This window comes from Anabrus simplex, chromosome 1 (assembly GCF_040414725.1).
Source record: "Anabrus simplex isolate iqAnaSimp1 chromosome 1, ASM4041472v1, whole genome shotgun sequence".
NCBI lineage: Eukaryota > Metazoa > Arthropoda > Insecta > Orthoptera > Tettigoniidae > Anabrus > Anabrus simplex.
Genome location: NC_090265.1, coordinates 499,564,430 through 499,584,093, shown reverse-complemented (window position 1 = coordinate 499,584,093; position 19,664 = coordinate 499,564,430). Strand labels below are relative to the sequence as shown.

The window sequence follows — 19,664 nt, the reverse complement described above, 5'->3', positions numbered from 1 at the left end:
AGTAGCAAGAAGGGATTGTGTTCGATGGTATATGAAACAATCAGAGTTGTGTGTATATAGCCATATTATTATTATTATTATTGTTTGGACAAATTGTATTTCGTGTGTGCGAATACAATGCAGTAGACGCAATGTATATATCATTATTACTGTAAATTATGTGTTCAGTTATGTCATTATAAGGTTATGTAAGAAGTTCTGTTTGATGGTGAATCATAATATGTGATATCATCGATTCACCAAGGGGGCGTTATGTGATAGTACATATATCACACCCCTGAATTATATGTAGAAGTTAGAGATATTATTGTCAGTATTCGATTTATTATTATTATTATTATTATTAGTATTTCATTTGTATATTTTGACATTTATATTGGTAAGCTGGAAGATATCCACATATGTAGGTATGAGTAATTTGTTTTGCACGAGTGGGAAAACCTTGCTTTAATAACTCTGGTAATTTGAATGAGTCATCTGGCTACCCCAGTGTCTGTTGTGATGTACTTGTGTCAGGAAATTCCATTTACTCATGTATATATCCCAGCCTGATGAGATAAGCTTGTTGTTGTACCAGGAAAGTTTGGTGATTCATGAAAACTCCCCAGAGTTTGTTATTGTCTTGGGAGGAAGAAGTAGTTCAGGGCTTGGTCTTGATTTGAGATCACTCATGATTGGCTGGCAAGCACCAATCCAGACGTCTCATCTGAAAGGAGGGGGATGTTGATGTCTATAAAGGTTGATGATACGGCGGCAACCTGAACATTATAAGTGACATTGTATAGGAGATTGTATGAGAGATTGTATGAGAAACATTGTAAGGGTGATTGTGAAGGTGATTGTATAGGAACGAGAAGGAAGATAACTACAACTACAACTGACGGACTGTACGGGAAGGAAGTGGTGCTGAGATACGGTACTGGATTGACATGGCTGCAATGGACTGGACTTCAAACGTTCGTGGAGCGTAGTCGTGTTATGTTTGTGGAAAGTGGCTGATTGTGGAGAGTGCTTGCGCATTAAGTATTATAGCACTTGTGGCGGCCTAGCATTATATGTTGGTGAAAGCTATCTCAGACTTTCCATAAATTTATATGTTGAGGATCGACAGACGTGTGTATATATCTTTACAAGTGTTAAAATATGTGAACACAGTAGTACAAGGTACAGTATCTGTGTGATGTGATAACTGCCGATTATGAGAATCGGTAAATCGAATTGATCTAGAGACAGTGAAGGGTATTTATCTTCATACATGTACATTGTTCATCGGACCATCTACAAATGGTAGCTTAGTTCTCGCTTTCGTTTTCCCACGGTTTTTATTATTGTTATAAATATGGAGTCTTCCAGCAATATTTTATGTGTGTATTGTATGTATAATGTTGTATGTTGATGAGGTGCTCATGCACGGAATTTGTTCAGAATATAGTTAGCTATTTTAGAATCAGTGTTATTGATAAACCTAGGTGCAGTTCCTACCTAATTAGTCGTTTTCAGGAGGTTAGGTAAGGCCTGCAGCAGATGTACCAGTACGCAGCATTATGTACACGCCCTGGGATATAAAGTCTATCATGCTCTTATCTAAATTCGAGGGATCCATTCTGGTGAACTCTGGCGCCCATACTACGGACATTTCGGTTAATTATGCTTATTAATTTTATTACGTTTTTGAGTAATTTTATTTATATATTTTTATTCATGATTTTATTTATTTATCAGTAGTCATCAACTTATTACAATGAGTCTGCTGCCGTTTTTTCTTTATGACAAGCAATCTTTAGTGTCGGGAATGGCAGGGAAACCTTTGTTGTAAAACATACGAACGTATTTTGAGGCGTGAACTACGTAAATAAGTAGTTTGTAAGTAGAATAAAGATAATGAATGTGTATGAAACGATATAAGCGAATGGCACACTAACATATAGCACAATACAGAAGTAGATTTTACTTGTGTGGTTATGTATTTACACGGAAATTCTAAAAATCTCTAGCAAGCTTCCTCTACCTTTAGTTTTCAGTTCCACAATCATAATTTTAAGGCTAATAATATTCTTTCTTTTGTAGCCGGTGAGCTTGACTCACCGTTGCATTTCCTCTTAAACCAATGCTATTGTTCATGCTATATTCTATCTGTGACCTACATTAGCTCTGCTTCCTCCATCGATCGCATTTCTTTGTGCCTTTAAAATAACGTTTACGTCTGATTCATGTCCGATGGAAATGTTTCACAATACACTCGAATATTTTCTGTTTTAATTAGAATTTTCAACGAGACTACCCTTCAATGGAAATGGCGAAGTTTCAGTATTGATAAGTAACAATGTACAACAACAAATGTATACCGTTAGCATCTGAAGTCACTGGAGTCCTCACAAAGGTCGCCTCTAATGATTTTATGATAAAAATCTTGTGAATTATTCGAAAACTCGCACCATGTACAGTACATTAGGCGCGGGGCAAATTTTATTCATTCCTAGGGGTAAGAATAGTACCAGTACACAGCTTATTCTGCAAAATATTACGAGTTTAGCCTATTTGTGTTCTGTGTAACATTTATAATCATGCAGCGGAGTAATTCACTATTCCATTTTTATTTAATTTCTGTTCGTATGGCTCACACCCATTCTTCTTCAACCGGGGTAAATCAGAGTTAGAGTGCTCGAATCACTGGTTCAATTTCGGTCAAGGTAGTCGAATTTTGAAGTGTGGGCAAAAACAGCAATGTTTTATTAATTCTTGTCAAAATCAACACTAATTATTAGGGAGCGGATTTTTATGTGCTAAAAATGTGAAAAATATTTATTTTTTATGTGCTGAAAAACTTTAAAATATGTGATAAAAAATTGAAATTATTTTCCTTTAAATATCACATAACTACTCGCGCTCAAGAAGTAAATAAGTATAGAGTTTTGTATTAGAATATGGTGCTACCAAACGTGCTCCTTAAGTCAAAATGATGTATGTGTATTGAAACGTGCTGTATGGTATATTAATTTTTGATATGCCAGATTAGATATTATGAATGGTTACTTTTTAAAGGTAATGTTTTGTTTAAATATGGCAAAATAAAGCAACCTATAATCTTTGAAAAAATAGTACCAGTTCGTACTCACCCATCACACGCTGGAATATTAGTTGCTAGAAGTAGTCTCAGAATTGCAGTGAACAACAAAGGTCATCTCCAAATTGTCCATCACAAATGCATGCCGATTATCTCTAAAGAACGCCTTATACTGCGAAAACGATCGCTCCACATCACAGGAAGTCAGACGAGCATAGTTAAAGAGAGGAATGTCACCAACAATAACGCCATCAATTTCGCCAACATGAGCACCCTCTAATACATTAGAAATTTGGCACATTGTTTGAAATCCTCTGTTTTTTCCTGAACAAATTTTGATATTTGACCTTTAACAGTCCCTGTACCTGCGAAGCCGGGAGTGAATCTAATTTATTTTCAACAGCGCGCACTTCCTTCACTGTTTCGGACAACAGGTTAGTGGATTTTTCAAGTATGTCTGTAGTTTTACACAAGAAGCTTAGATTGGCAGATATAAACGCCAAATCATTTTTCAAAGAGCTGTCTTTTAGTATCTCTTGAAGAATCTCATTTGACGACTCGTCGTTTGTATCTAGCACGTTCACAATGGATGCAAAACTTTCGAAATTGTCTGCGTAGTATACTATAGCGCTAAGCCAGGTACCCCACAGCGTAACAATAGGCAGAGGAGGAAGCGCACGATCCGGGTTTTTCTCTTTAAAGAGATCGATTCTTGAGGGTATTTTACGAAGACTTTTTTGCCATTAGACACGAATTTATCCACTTGTGGATACTGAGCTCGCACAGTTTCACATAACCTGTGTAGAGCATGAACAACGCAAGTTACGTGTATCATTTCCGGAAAGCTCACACAAAGGCCTTCGGCTGCCTTTTTCATGTAAGCTGCACTGTCAGTAAGGAAAAGCAATACATGGTCGTATTTTATACCTTTTGGCCAAAGTAAGTGCATGGCTTCATTGAATAACCTAGCTACAGTGACATGGTTTGCAGCAAGCATTTCTTTACACGCTAGCAAATAAGAATGCTCGCAAGCAGTTTTGTCATTCTTCAACACTCCAACTACAACATTTCCTACTTTTCTGCCACTTGAATCAGTGGTTTCTTCAATGCTCACCCACAGTTTTTCGCTATCACATACTGCCCGAATTCTCTGTAAAGTTTCTTCGTAACATTTTGGGAGATAGTTTTTCCTTAATGTGGATTCGTCTGGAGGCTCAAAATTAATGTACTTTGTTAGGAAATTTCTCAGTCCCGGATTATTTATTTTACCAAGAGGAATGTCGGCGCAAACAAATGCTCTGCACACATCTAAATAATACTGGGAATATTTAGATGGGCCTGAATTTGAAGTAGCTGGTTCAGCTATTAATAATTGTCGCGAACGCACACGCGAAGCAGCCGCAGAATGCTTATTTCCAGACAAATGCTGGATTACTTGAGAACGTTGATCTGCACGTACTGTTTTACCACACGGTTGGCAAAATAAATACTTTTCCATCGGTAGTGAAAATGCTTTTAAATTCCACTAGATATTGTTGAAGACACGACCTTGTACTCGACTTCTCTTTTAGCATTATTTTGCAGGTTACGACACACGCATTTACGGTGAATCACTGTTTCAACAAAAATAATAGCATCGGACACTGAAGGAAATATTTCTTATAAATCCATACAAAATCACACGACCACGGGAATGATATATGGACCCGGACAGCTAACCTTACTCTTAGGAGTGATGAAATTCCACTACCTAATGGTGGGGCAATATTCTTCCGAGTCTCCCATGTCGTAACGGAATTACGTCACCTTATCTCTCCGTGATTGCCTTTCGCTGATATTCTATAAACAAAACCCGAGAGGGCTGACTCATAAAGAGTTGGAATGACATCATGCAAAGAAACCTCTTGTGCAGCAAATCAAATCGATGTCTAAATGTAACGACGTAGCCAGTGACCAGCAAGTTTTAGAACTTATGTAGGTAAGTCTATAAATAGCCGAAACATTCAGATACATTATGTTAAATACACTGTTAAAAACAATACCGTAATCGTAAAATGAAAATATGAGCATTGTTTTATAACACAGAAGCATTTTAAATGTAATTGATCAACAAATATTGCCGATTTATGTGCTTATTATAGATTTTCTTAAAATATGTATTTACATAAAAAAATGTGAAAATATGTGTTTTTATGTGAAATAAGATTCAGTTTTTACACTTGGGGATGCACAATAGGAATAATGAACTTCGTAACTTGCGTTAAAACTTACACTACTAATTAGGCTACTGTAACTCAGTGATGGAATATGTTTAGTGGAGTTCCGTTTTGTTACTAGATGGAAGATCGAACGAAACATCAAAAGCGGGACACCAGTTGCACAATTAATGATCCCCAAAAGCTCCTTGGACAAATCACAATAGAACAGTCAGTGGTGGCAATGAAATTTACCTAATACCTTAGCCCTTTCGTAGTCCTAAACATTCGGAAGTCACTTCACTTAAGTAACCCATAGAACGGGTCAAACTACGCTAACTTTCGAATTGGAACGTTATTATAAGCTCACCGGGCAAAAATTACTCACTCCTAGATAAATCATTACACGCATCATTTACAGTAATACCGTGTAAGTCCGCCTCTGGACTTGATAACCACCTGGATTCGGTTAGGAGGTGAGTCCACAAGGTTGTACAGGGACGTCACATCCAGGTTAAGCCACTCGCTGAGGATTTGATCGTGCAGTTCCACCAAATTTCTGAAATCCTGATATCGGCGTTTTACCCGCTGCTCCATGTCCCAAAAATTTTCAATGGGGTTCAATTCAGGTGATTTTTCAGGAAAATCGAGATGTAATAGGGTGGGGGAGTGTTCATGAAATCAATCACGTATGTATCCAGTCCGATGAACTTTGCTGTTGTCATTTTGAAAAGTCGGGGTATCAATAGCATACTCATCATGCAGATGTTCACTGAAAGGCGACACTTGATCATCCAGAATGTTTAAATAAACATGCTGCGTCATGTTCTTGGTCACCTCAGTGAGCGAGCCCAATCAATGATACTAAAAATGCTCCCAAAATATCACAGAACCACTTCCGGCTTGACCCTGACCTTGCACACATCCAGGATGAAATGTTTCATTTGGCCTTTGGTGCACTCGACGACGCACAGTGGTCTAAACACCGATTCTCGCCGGCAAAAATCGATAAAATCGGAAGTCAAGAAATCGCTGAATAAAGCTTGGGAACTCGTTCTAGACACCCCAGGTACCTCATATCTGCCCTACACAATGTGCTTTGAGTGTGTAAGTGGCGGGGAATGAAGCACAAACATGACAATTTTAAAAACGTGGAAAAAATTAAACATTTATATCTTATTGGGACCGACCAGGATATTGAAGAACCCCTTCTCGAAGGGTATTTGTTGAGTAAATTCACAAGGATAAGTCCTGCACGCGATTAAAAAACCGTATCAGCCAGTTAACTTCTCCATATTTTAGACTTCACTGCACTCCGATTTTACGGCGTTTTCAGGGCCGGAAATCGAAGTTATAGGTAGTTATGTGTTACTGATTGATTTAATCGATATTATACACTATAAAAGCCAATTGCCACTTCTTGCAACATTTCGTTGCTGGCGGTATTTGCTTATAAGCAACCCGAAAAAATTCACCGCACTATTTTTTCTTATCAGTGTCATTCCCCCTCCTACCCTCTACCCGCAACGCAACACCCACTGTCTGTGACTCATGGCCTACCGCTCTCCGAGCCTTTCTGTACCATGGATCTAACTGTATTTCTTTACATTGAAATTTGTTGTTTAAAGGTAGTTTACGAAACACCACGGATGAACACAGATCGAAAATCCACTATTCGGGAGGCTTCGTGGAAAGAGCTGGGCCTGAAAGCAGACAGGATTGTCCAAGGGACTGGGACCTCGAATACCGGCAACATCTCAAGAAGGTTCTATCGCAATCCGAAAAAGGCAGCGGAAGCAACCGGGGTCAGCAAGAATTAATCATCAGATTTGCTGTTATATTGCAGGTACAACAACAAAACTCAATTCAACTACATTTGGACTTAGATCCTTCGCTTCACGATGTTTATACTCTTCTCTGGGTTTTAGGTTTTGTCCAGTGGTCATCAGGTGAACGATGAAGCTTTCGCGCGTACGCTTTAGACACTGCGAAATTGTACGTGTCCTTATATAATTGGTATCCTATGCCTCCAACCGTCCGAAATGTCTTAATTCATGGTGCTCAGGCGATCAGATACGCCCTCCTGCCAATCGGAAAGCTGTCCGAGGAGGTCCAAGTATCCCGAAACAAGGATTACAGGTTCTTCCGGGAACACCAAAACCCGGAAGACCTCCAGAAAGGACACAACAACTGATCTTAATACACAGTATTCTGTTTTCGTCGGACCCAGTAGTTACAAGGCACCTCATCAAAGCCGAAATTCACTGGAATGAACTACCCCCTGAAGTACACGCTTTACTCGACCGCGACCAACCCTCACTAAACCACCTCCTCTATGGCCCCCTTCCCCCCTCCCTACATTTCATCCAAACATCTTTCCACTTATACCGCTCCCTGCTCCCATCCCATCCTGAGGACTGTGACCACACTACACCACCTCCCACTCACCAACCACAATAGCCCCTATCCCCCAATAGAAATAATACAATACATGACACACTTGGAAGCACGCACACGCGTCCTCACCACTCCTCCTTCAATCCGATGTCCTCCCCTGTGTACAGAATCCACATCACAGCCAAATATTTGTTATTTACTCTATTTATTTTATTCAATTTACCACATTGCAACCAAAAATCCTGTGTCTATGTTATCATTTTGTTTTCCCAATCTATAAACAATTAAGTATTAAATTTGTATTAAGCTGTAGTAGAAAAACTAACATCTGTATATACGGTAATATGCAATAAAATGAACCCTTATGACCACATTGTATTGTATTAAAATTCTATGTAATCATTTTATTTTTCTACCCTTTAAAGTACTAATTTTGTATTAATCAACCAACATCTGTACATATTGTAACATGTACTGTGACACAGGGTTATTCACCTAACACGTTACACGCAAATAACTTCTAAACCATTAAAGATATCAGCATTCTGTTTTCATATTCATAAATGGTACGTAGGGCCTTGTAAAATAACGTGCCACTTAGTCTTATCGGGTGATTAACGACCGAGTTATTGATACAAACTCCATATTTTAAAATGGAACGGCACAAATTTATACAGCTGATTTAAAAGTTCATCTGCGTACAAGTTCAAATATGTAAGTATTTTCAAAATCGGACAATTACTTTTTGAGATATAAATAAGAACAGCATGCGCGGTTTGCATGCCGCATCAGACGGTGGGATCCATCGCTGAGACCAATGGAAAAACCGACCCTGGACGGAAAACAGATTACGTACGAACCTCTACAGGAACACACTGTTGTTATTTATGCAAGGACATTCCTCTAGCCTAGCCCAGATTATTATCTAGCACTGACGCAAGTGTAATAGACTAATATGGCTTACAAAAAATGTGCTTTAACCTATGGGTAAATAATGCAAATATCGAGCCCGAATTATTATTATTATTATTATTATTATTATTATTATTATTATTATTATTATTATTATGTACGTAGTTATGTACGGACGATCGTATTATTTGTGAGGTTATGTCATGAAACATCTGCTGTATGTCTATTAATATGAGTTTATTTAAGGTAAGAACACGTAATTAATAATATGTAACTTATTATTACCTGTTTATATGATGTATAAATCCAATGCAATATTGTGCAACACACTGTAATATCCAGAACAACGTAGCCTATCTTTGGCACTAGATAGTTATAGAAAAATCCATTCATTGTAAATAGGTTATTGGAGACTCTCAAAATTACGAGAAAACATGTTGTGTTATATTCTTCTACGTTGACTTGTTCGTAGATGTGTTTTGTTTCAAAATGGCAGTTTATTAGTGCGTGTGTGTAGAATATGTGTAAATAACTTGTAAATATAACAGTGTACACACTTGACAGCATTTTGTGTGCGTCTTTGTGGCTACAAAGTAGGAAGATAAAGTTGGAATTTAAGATGACAAATTTGGGCAAATATTCATTTATAGGACGAAGAGTACGGAATCGGATCAATTATCAAGAGAAATGTTAGATAAATTTCCAAGTTCTTTGAAAATGTTTAAGAAAAAGTTAGGTAAACAACTGATATGGAATCTGCCACTTGAGTGACAGCCCTAAATGCAAATCATTGATTGATTGATTGATTGATTGAACGATTGATTGAACGATCGATTGATTGATTGAGCGTGAATTGCGTATATGAGCGTTAGAGTGTTGGCCATACTGATAAATAATTTGAAAAGAGAGAATTCGATAACTTCCGCCATTGTCATTTTATCAGCTGCTGAAGTTAGCCAATCAGATCGTTTCGCGGGCGAATTCAGATGGGCTTTGCGAGTCGGTGTCGTTAAATCTGCACGTGGTTTAAAACTGGCTTGAGAACTTCAATGGAAGGAAAAGAAAATCGCCATAACAAGTATGCTAAGGTAACACTGGCTGAAACTCACGGTGTGATTGTGTTTGATGCTGATTTCTCGCCATGACACTCAAATGACATCGGTGCGAGATATCGAATTATTTTTTTAAATTATCTATCAGTATGGCCAGTCGTCTAACGCTCATATACCCGGTTCACATGCAGTAGTTTCCGACCACCCTGTGTACAGGAAAATATTATAATTTCTGTTGATCATCGTAACCGACGAGTGCTGAAAGACGTAAGCCCCTGTATTTCCTACGACTACTGATTTTCTCGGAAACACTCTTAGTTTTTATTATTTCCAATTTGATGGCACCTTTTTGAAGACAGAAATGAAGTTACGATAAACGGGCAGGCAGTGCCGGTCGGGGAGATGACAGTGTTATTGTCGGCCAATCATTCACACGCTAACAAACCGAGCGTCCGTTACTGGCGCTCTACAGTATTTGCTAGCACTAAACGTTACAGATTATACTAAGTTTCACAACGGTAAACTAAACTCCATAAAAACGAACAAAATAAAAATAAAATAAATACAAATTCATAGAACGTTAGAACGAAAGGAACAACAGTATCAGTCATAGATTTAGCGCGCTACTACACCTGACAACAGAGCCAGATGACAGAATATTGCACGTTAACGAGCTGTAGTTCCTGGCATTACCGAGTACAGACATATTTTAAAAATTTAGTACCACAATATTGAGCCAGGATCGAACCCACCAACTTAGGCTCAGGAGGCCAGCGCACTACCGTCTGATATCGCAGCCCGGCAAGATATATAAACATTCCTCTTTTACCTAATATTTACCTTCATTTATAATCTCTTCTTTTTTCTTAATCTATTTACTCTCCAGGGATGATTTTTCCGTTGGACTCAGCGAGGGATCCCACCTCTACCACTTCAAGGGCAGTGTCCTGGAGCGTGGAGGATTGGGTCGGGGATACAAATGGGGTTGAGGACCAGTACCTCGTCCAGGCGGCCTCGCCTGCTATGCTGAACAGGGGCCTTTTGGGGAGGGATGGGAAGATTGGAAGGAAGCGGCCGTGGCCTTAAATTAGGTACCATCCCGGAATTTGCCTGGAGAAGAAGTAGGAAACCAAGGAAAACCACTTTAAGGATGGCTGAGGTGGGAATCGAACCCCCCTCTACTCAGTTGACCTCCCTAGGCTGAGTGGACCCCGTTCCAGTCCTCATACAACTTTTCAAATTTTGTGGCAGAGCCGGGAATCGAACACGGGCCTCCCGGGGTGACAGCTAATCACGCTAACCACTACACCACAGAGGGGGACTTCATGTATAATACCACTCAAAATTTAGCCTAATGAACATACAACTCTTCATCTTCCATAAGACCAACCTTGAGCCCTAGCACATTCTACACACGGTAGTATATCGTATTTTCTTGTAGGAAAAACAAAACTAGAAACCAAGCGCTTTTAAATCCTTCTGCTTTCAGAGCGACTGTATTAATAACTGTACCGACGCTCACGTAACTCAAAGGGAATTAAAAGTAGGAAACTCCAGTAAAAAGCGAAGATTATTGTTAACACACAGCAATATGCGTTCTGCCACCAGCGAAATGTAATTTGAGCCAAAGAAAAAACTGATTTCACTCATTCGTAGTACGCATGTCGTAGAAATACTGATATGCAAGTTGTTATTCATCAGACTGCCACCACAATTCGGAGAACACTAGTTGAACTGGAAATAGTAGCTGTCCATATTATAATATCGTTACCAGGAAAAATCTTCAGTACGGATTACGAATCATTTGAACAAAACTTCTCCCACGCACATATCATCTTCATAGCAACAAGATTCGGCGGTTGATGTTGACAAGGATTCTCGTCAGTCTTTTAAAGTAGTCCTCTCTTTATAATTAGATACTGATAGTAATAACAACAACATTTACTAAAAGTTAAGCTCCTTGGCTAAGTCGTCACCGTCGAGGCCTTTGGTTCAGAAGGTCCCATGTTCGATTCCTCACCAGGTCAGAAAAATTAGTTATGTTTGTTTAATTCCCTCTGGCTTGGATGTTTGTGTTAGTCTCGAAACATACATCTTCATTTACATACAACATACCGCACTATCAAATATCAAAGAAACACGCCACAGTGAATACATTTCCCACGTAGAGTTGGCGTTTGGAAGGGCAGCGATGCCGAGTGTCGATATTTCTTACCGAATGAATACTTTAACGTGTCGGCAGCTAACGACTCGAAGTTGTCGCTCTCACCACCGCTCTGAGTTGGGATCGAAGTGTCCGTCTTGAGAAGAGAAGGGCGACGACTAACAACTGTTGCACTGAAGTCGACATAATCTGTGTTTTACTACTGTTTTGTTCTATCCTCGTGACCTTTGAAATCTGTTCTAACTCTATGCCCAGGTGCACCGTTCTCGGTAAATATCTGGCCTTACGAAACCATCGCAAAACTCTTACCGTGGTATTGTCATTAACCTGTTGCAGCATTGCTAATCCTTGGTTTCGAATCCGCGGTTTCTGGACGCACGTTTTTCTCGCTATTTTTCCCCTCGGAAGTAATCAAAGTAGTGTTCAGAAGGCAGTGATGAGTTCGACAGTCACTTGTATTTAGTTTATCCAGAAGGCAGTGATATTTTCGACATTCATATGTCTCTAATTTATCCAGTTCCCAGTTGTTTACGTTTTGCCTGGAATCGTCAGCTGTCTTTATTTCTAGGACGAATATGTTTTAAACTATTTTACAGTTGCATAAACATCTTTTATAATCATTTTGATCATATTTTCTATTATAGTCTTTTATTTATAAGATGAATCAACTGTATTTCGTTAGGTTAGTTTTGTAACGGTTCAAATCCCGTTACAAGATGAAATCTGTATTTTTATTATTTTATGATTTTATCTGTATTATTGTTGTTATTATTATTATGTCAGTATTATTATTATTATTATTATTATTATTGTTATTTTATCTGTGACATTATTACTATTATTGTAATTATCATTCTTATTCAATTCAATTTTGCAATGCTTGTCGCTTGCAGAATTGTACTTAGATGTATGCATATATACGTATGTGTAGAATAACACTCAAGATATGTACAGTGAGAATTGTTATATATCAGATGTTGGATATGGCATTGCTATATTGTGCAATACTGCTGACATTTCTGTCAAGTCATCGTCACGTCATGGCTACGTCATCGTGCTCACTTAGCACTGAGCTCTGTTCCTTTGAGTTTCTTAGGGAGCCCCAGCGGATTTCACCATTACATGTAATACTTGTTGCGTATGTGGGAGTAGGTCATGGTTATTTCTGGAGATTACGTAGGTGTGCCATGCAACGTTTATAAAAGGTGGCTGCATATTGTAGCGTCAGTCATTAGTTAAACGGAAGCTGAACAGTGAAGAAGTCAAATGGATAAGTGGACAGTCATTATTACACTGGAAGGAGAGGCCACAGTTGGCCATTGTGTGGACGAGATGGAGAAGACTCAGTGAGCCATTATTCTTTGGTCATTGAGAGAGTGAGGCCAAAGTTGGTCGGTCACCTAGTTGAAGATACAGACGCAAAGGCTTACCATGGAGTCATCGAAGGATACCACTTGCAATGAAGTAATACCATCCAGACTTACAAAGAAGTCATATGATATGGAGAAAAAGCAGTCACATGGATACATCACCAAATTAGGCGTGACACATCTACAGTAAACACCAGTTTTAAGGAATACGTCGTAATTACACTCGAAGTGTTGAAGGTACAGTCAAGTGAAACAGTGAGGGATATATTTTGTATAAATTGTTAAATGTTCGGTCAAGAAGAATTCGAATTCATGCCTAGTTTCTTTCAGTTGCAATGTCATAATTTCATATTCTCATCTGTTTTATCGCAACAAGACTCACTATTTTTTATATATTATTTAAAGAATATATTTTGTTCTATCAAACGAATTCATAGTTTTATTTCAATGGCAGTAAAATATCTTAACATCAAAATTAATGGGGAAACCGAACGCCAATCTCCTTTTCCCAGAACTTATATGGTATGTTGTCAAAAGTAAGCTTATTACCCCACACCCTAGAGATAGTCAAGAGTCTCATTCTATTTTTGCTGCACTGAGTGGTAGCTGGCGCCCTTCAAATAACGTATGTGTAAGTAAGCAGGTAAGAAGTAAGTGTGAGTCCAGGGTTCGACGATCGTGTATTTTATTTAATAAATGCAGAATTTTCATAATTTCCATTTTAAATGCAGAATTCCAATAGTTTTCAATATAAATTCAGATTAGTATGTTTGTAAAGCTAGTAAGCGAGTCAGGAACATGTTTACAGTTTAGGTTAGGTTACCAGTATCAGTCGATATGGAAAAGAAAGGGCGAACGAGAACGTCAAATTTTAGCACATTTAAAAGTGAAATGCTCCCTGACTTAGATCACTTCTTGGCGAAACAGGATTGTTGATATGAGTTGGGAACTCGAGTTGGTCACCTATTAATATAAAAAGGACGCCACAGTCTCTTTTTCTCTGTTCATCATCCTCAAGATATTGTAGATATACAGTATGTGGTGCCAAATCCATATTAACGATAACATCACGGCACTTTGGATGCATGCAATGTGAGATTATACCGCTCACTCACGACCGGTAAACTTTTAAATCGGATCATGACACTTTTGATGCACATAATATACAACTTAGACCTACCCGTGAGGTTATGTAGCATATGCACGCCTTAAAGCCTCGGTTAGCTGCTTAACCGCTCACTCATGGCCGGTTAACTTTTAACCGCGGTAAAACGTCACAAATTTCAAAACCTGGCTTGATGCAACAGAAATTCCATTTTACCACGGTTAAGTCGTAACCGAGGTTGACGCGCCGGGCATGAGTGTGTAATGGGAATTAAGATACACAGTCCACATTAGGTACTAATTCAGTTGGAGTATAAAGTAGAAAACCATTTCTAGGGTGGCGGATAGGGGGAGTTAACACACTTCTCTAATCGATCATGCTATCTGAGGACAAGTGCATGTTGTTCCAGTTCCTAAAATCAGTATTAAATTCATTGCAGAGCCAGGAGTTGAACCGGAAAGACGAGAAAATGAAATATCCTGGAATAGCATTTCGTTTGCCGAGTTATTGTGTTTTTCATGTCCAACATTTAAGATGTCTTCTTAAACGAAAGAGGATAGCATGCCGAACTTTTGCCACTCTTGGAGTAACGCTAGAGAAAGGTTGAAAACATAGAAAAAAGCAAGCCATCTTGTAGTTTTGCTTGATTGTTAATATACCTATTGTAGCCATACGATCCCTATTTTTACTCGGAATACGAACGCAGGGACATGGGTTTTATTTCCTTTCAAGAATTTCACATGCGTTGGCAGGGATTCGGACCACAGCCGCCACCTTCACTAGAAGCCAGTGACGATGACTTATTCCCGACCAGTCCAGCGATTTTTATTATGGAATGGGGTTCAGTTAGTCTCGCGAGAACAAGAGAGGAGCTCTCTGATACGAAGGGCATTGAATTCGGTCAAAAAATCCAAGGTTATGTCATCACGTGACGCTCCAGTGATAACACACAAAGCGAGTTGGCCATGCAGTTAGGGCCGCGTAGCTGTGAGCTTACATTGGGAAGCTGGTTTCCCGTTGTTACTGGGGCTGTACCTTAATTAAAGCACGACCGCTCCTTTCCCAATTCTAAACCTTTTCTCTGTCGCCGAAACCTTCGATGTGCTCGTGTTGGCAAAAAGCAACCATGTAAAACTCCAGTAACAGCAGACAGTCTAGCTAAATAGCGAATGTATTGGCAGACAAAGTTCCTAATGGGGTATTGCACCGTGATGGTGGTTATGGTGGTGGTGGTGGTAGTGGTGGCATTTATTAACATGGAGTTCATGATATTTATTATATCATTAGCATCGAGAATGGATCCCTAAAAGTAATACCGTTTAAGTTGTGATGAGGATTAACCCATCACTGGAATTGCTAAATAGGCAATTGCAACTTCCAAAATTACTCATTTTACCAATAATCCACAATTATATAATGAACAATTTTGAACCTAACAAATGAAACCATTGATCCACTTGCTGTGTTTAAATTCCCTCCCGCACCGGCTTCCAATACAATAATTTGGGGATCATCTTTCAAAACAAGCAGCACAAAGTGATTGGCATTTAAATACTCTTTTTTAATTTTTCATCACGGAGAGCCAACTTAAATGTGTTCGTTGCTCATTTGATGATCAATTTACGTACTGGATACATGAGGTTCCGTTCTGCGGATAGCGATTTTTTAAATCGATCGGGAACACTGAATGTCCATTACATTCCTTTATTTCTCTAAATCATATAAATGGTGTTGATTATAATGTTATTATTACTATTTCCCCTCTAAAAGGAAGAAAGTAAAGACAAATAACCAAAATAACAACGAGTTTTACATGCCCAATATTTCTAAAAGGGACAGTCAGGTGAAAACTGGTCACTTGCCAAAAGGTATATGACATTTTGTACCACATTCCTTCGATTAGTTCAAGAGGTGTTGTTTGCATGATAAAATCCGGTCTCAGGTCCCAATAAGATATTTCGGAAACTTTTTTGATTAGGTATTCGATTGGGGAAGCTGATGTACAGTTTTGTGGTTTCTAGGTGGTTATTCAATTGGAAGCAAGATACATCTGTCTTGGCTGCACTGCGTCTCTCGATTTTCTGGTAATAATAATAATTTCGTGTGGCTATTTCTATCCGAGTGCAGCCCTTGTAAGGCAGACCCTCCGATGAGGGTGGGCGGCATCTGCCATGTGTAGGTAACTGCGTGTTATTGTGGTGGAGGATAGTGTTATGTGTGGTGTGTGAGTTGCAGGGATGTTAGGGACAGCAAAAATACCCAGCCCCCGAGTCATTGGAATTGACTAATGGAGGTTAAAATCCCCGACCCCGCCGGGAATCGAACCCGGGACCCTCTGAACCGAAGGCCAGTACGCTGACCATTCGGCCAACGAGTCGGACGATTTTCTGGTGGTCCTTGTGTTGTTTAGTTGGAGCCAAGTCATTAATATCGGAGAATACTTTGGTTAATATCTCCAGAAGGTGAGATGAAGTCATATTAAACAGCAGTGGCGTTAAAACCTATTCCTGGGGTAGGCCTAAGCCATTTCGAAGTTTTCTCACTGCCCTCGTTCCTTACCCAAAATAGACCCAGAAAATCCTGTCACTTATAACATTGTTGAAGCTGCGCAATCCTTCTGCAGGGTATGGCTCTCATTAGTTCGTAGGTCACACATCACGCCTTCCTTCCAGACAGTATCAAAAGCAGCGGTGAGATCAACAAAGAGCAGATGTAAGCTTTAGCTGGAATCCGGTCTCGATGTAGATGTTGGGAACAATACTTGGGCGCAACATCTGCGGCTAGGTCTGAAGCCTGCCTGATCCGTGGGAATGAGTTTTAAGATGGTAATACTAATTCTGTTGTAGAAATGTCTCTCTAACGTTTTTTAATAACAGCTAAGGAGGGCGATGAGCCTATAACTTACAGGCCTCTTCGCAGGTTTTCGAGGTTTCAAGATAGAAATTATTTTCCATTTCTTGAATTCAGGTGGATTTCGTTCGGTCTGAAGAATTTTCGTAAAGAATTGTACATTTTCTCCCCATATGCACGAGGAATGAATTCCATCAAACCCGAGTGCCTTACTAGGTTTTAATTGTTTTAACATCCAGGGCTGTAAAGCGATACCCTGTAGTTATTCCTTTTTATATCACGAACAGGTTTGTGACGTTTCGAAACTCGATCCGAGGTAATCATTCTTCCCAGACAGCTAAAATCGATCACGAATGCGGTCTCTATGCCTCGACTAATATTCTCTCTCCACCCGATGTTCTCATGAATCCTGAAGACGTCTTTGGAACATCTGGAATGTGTCTCCTGCCCAGCGGTCAGATAGGACATTTGCCTTACAGTTCTGTAACTCGGGGGTCCTCTGTTTTCACATTCTGTCCTAAATACTGGTAATTTATGTACAGAGTATATCTAATTTGCTATTGTACACTTTGAGGGTGGGGGTTGTGGGGCGGGGGCGTGCAGGTAACGTTTTCAATAGAAACCCATATCCCAAGAATATCCACTGCATCAATGAGCGTAGTAGGGTACGTACATTGTTGTTGTTGTTGTTGTTGTTGTTGGCGTCGTTAAACGTACTTCTGCGTCTACTTATAAGAACGGCTCGACGTGCTGAGTATTGTTCTGGCGTATTATTCTCCGGTACACTCGCTCACAAACACACATTATAGTCGAACATCCACCATTGCCATAACCTGCGCAAGCAGATCTTGCTTTTAGGGGTCTCGTAAATCCGACTCTTCTTGTGGTCCCACAGGAATGACGTACGTACTCCGCTCTGCTCCCTGACGTAGCTGACGCGGGGCAGTTAAATGCGTGGTGGTGTTTTGCTTGTAACGGTGAAGATGTACGTTTCTGGACATGGGTTCCCATTCATACTGTTATGTAGTCGGTCTTTCCTACAAGCCTTCAAAGTGTATAATACAAATTTAGATACACCTTGTACAATAGGCGTTCCAGAATTACTGATTTTGTACGCGGGAGCCTGGAGGTGAAAATACGACAGAAGGCGAAACACAGATGTCATCTCCGCACTTGATTTTATCTACCTGGGAAGACAAATTACCTCTGATCGAGAATGGATACATCAGAACATAATAATTATTTTACTTGCTAGTTGTTATACGTCGCACCGACACAGATAGGTCTTACGGCGACGATGGGACAGGAAAGGACTAGGAGTGGTAAGGAAGCGGCCGTGGCCTTAATTAAGGTACAGCCCCAGCATTTGCCTGGTGTGAAAATGGAAAACCACTTTCAGGGCTGCCGACAGTGGGGTTCGAACCTACTATCTCCCGAATACTGGATACTGGCCGCACTTAAGCGACTGCAGCTATCGAGCTCGGTATTTTTTTTTTAAACTTTCAACTGGACACAAGGGGGACTTCATTAATTGATGTGCAGGTTTTTTCTAGTTGACGTCCATGGGCAACCTGCGCGTTTGGCTGTGAGAGTATGATGATAATGAGGTATGGAGAGGGTGAAATCCGATGGGGTTCGAGGCCAGGACACGAATTTACTAAGGACACTCATATAAATAAACTAAGGCAATGAGTATGTACAATAGTGGCGAGGCACAGCAGGAAGTTACTTCTCTCATAGCAAATATTTAATATTGAAAAATATATTACTCACCTATGGCTGGTGGCTGAGAGTGATAGAAGTCCGGTGACGCTCCCGAGGGGCCGGCCACAGGCTCCCCCATCTGAAGTTGGGCCGAGTGTAAGCTACCGGACTGCTGCAGACGGCGGAGGACATCTTCTTCACTGTCGGAGCTCGACTCTGGCTCTTCGTACGAGTACGCTTTGCCTGAAACACGATTATCGGCAATTTATTAGCATTCGCTGATCCCACCAGGGAACGAGTATCATTTCTGGCAAGGAGTATTTAAAATATGAAATGTTATTTACAACGACTTGAACTCAGAATCGTGAGTAAGAGGAATATTTTCGAATCCCACTCTCTAAGTAATTATTTGTCCATGTCCACTTCGTCTCCACGCGAGTTTTGAAATGGTATTTAACGTACAGGCCGCGGTCAATAGTTTCCATTGACACCTCAATAAACAACTGCTCCTACAAATATGAATTAAATTCCTTTTCTCGGGCAGACCATAAGTGATTCTTCGTGTTTTTGCTCCGAATCCAGGTGAACGCCGGGTAGTGTTTTACATACAGGCCACGGTAATCTCTTTCCCATTCGTAGCTCCAGCCAGTTTCGTAAACTGTCTCCGGTATAGACACCGCTTTACACAGGAGTTAGAACTCGCATATCCTAAGTACCGCCTCTGTGGTGTGGTGGTTAGTGTGATTAGCTGCCACCCCCAGAGGCCCGGGTTCGATTCCCGGCTCTTCCACGAAATTTGAAAAGTGGTACGAGGGCTGAAACGGGGTCCACTCAGCCTCGGGAGGTCAGCT

At 39.9% G+C, this 19,664-nt stretch overlaps 1 protein-coding gene across 1 annotated transcript in view; it reads right to left on the bottom strand.

Annotated features, from left to right (window-relative positions):
* Syt14 (Synaptotagmin 14) overlaps positions 1 to 19,664 on the bottom strand; it is a 181,830-nt gene that overhangs the window by 95,537 nt on the left and 66,629 nt on the right. The window contains exon 4 of the mRNA XM_068227659.1: positions 18,883 to 19,056. Coding sequence (XP_068083760.1) covers positions 18,883 to 19,056 — 174 coding nt within the window. The remainder of the gene's footprint in view (positions 1 to 18,882; positions 19,057 to 19,664) is intronic.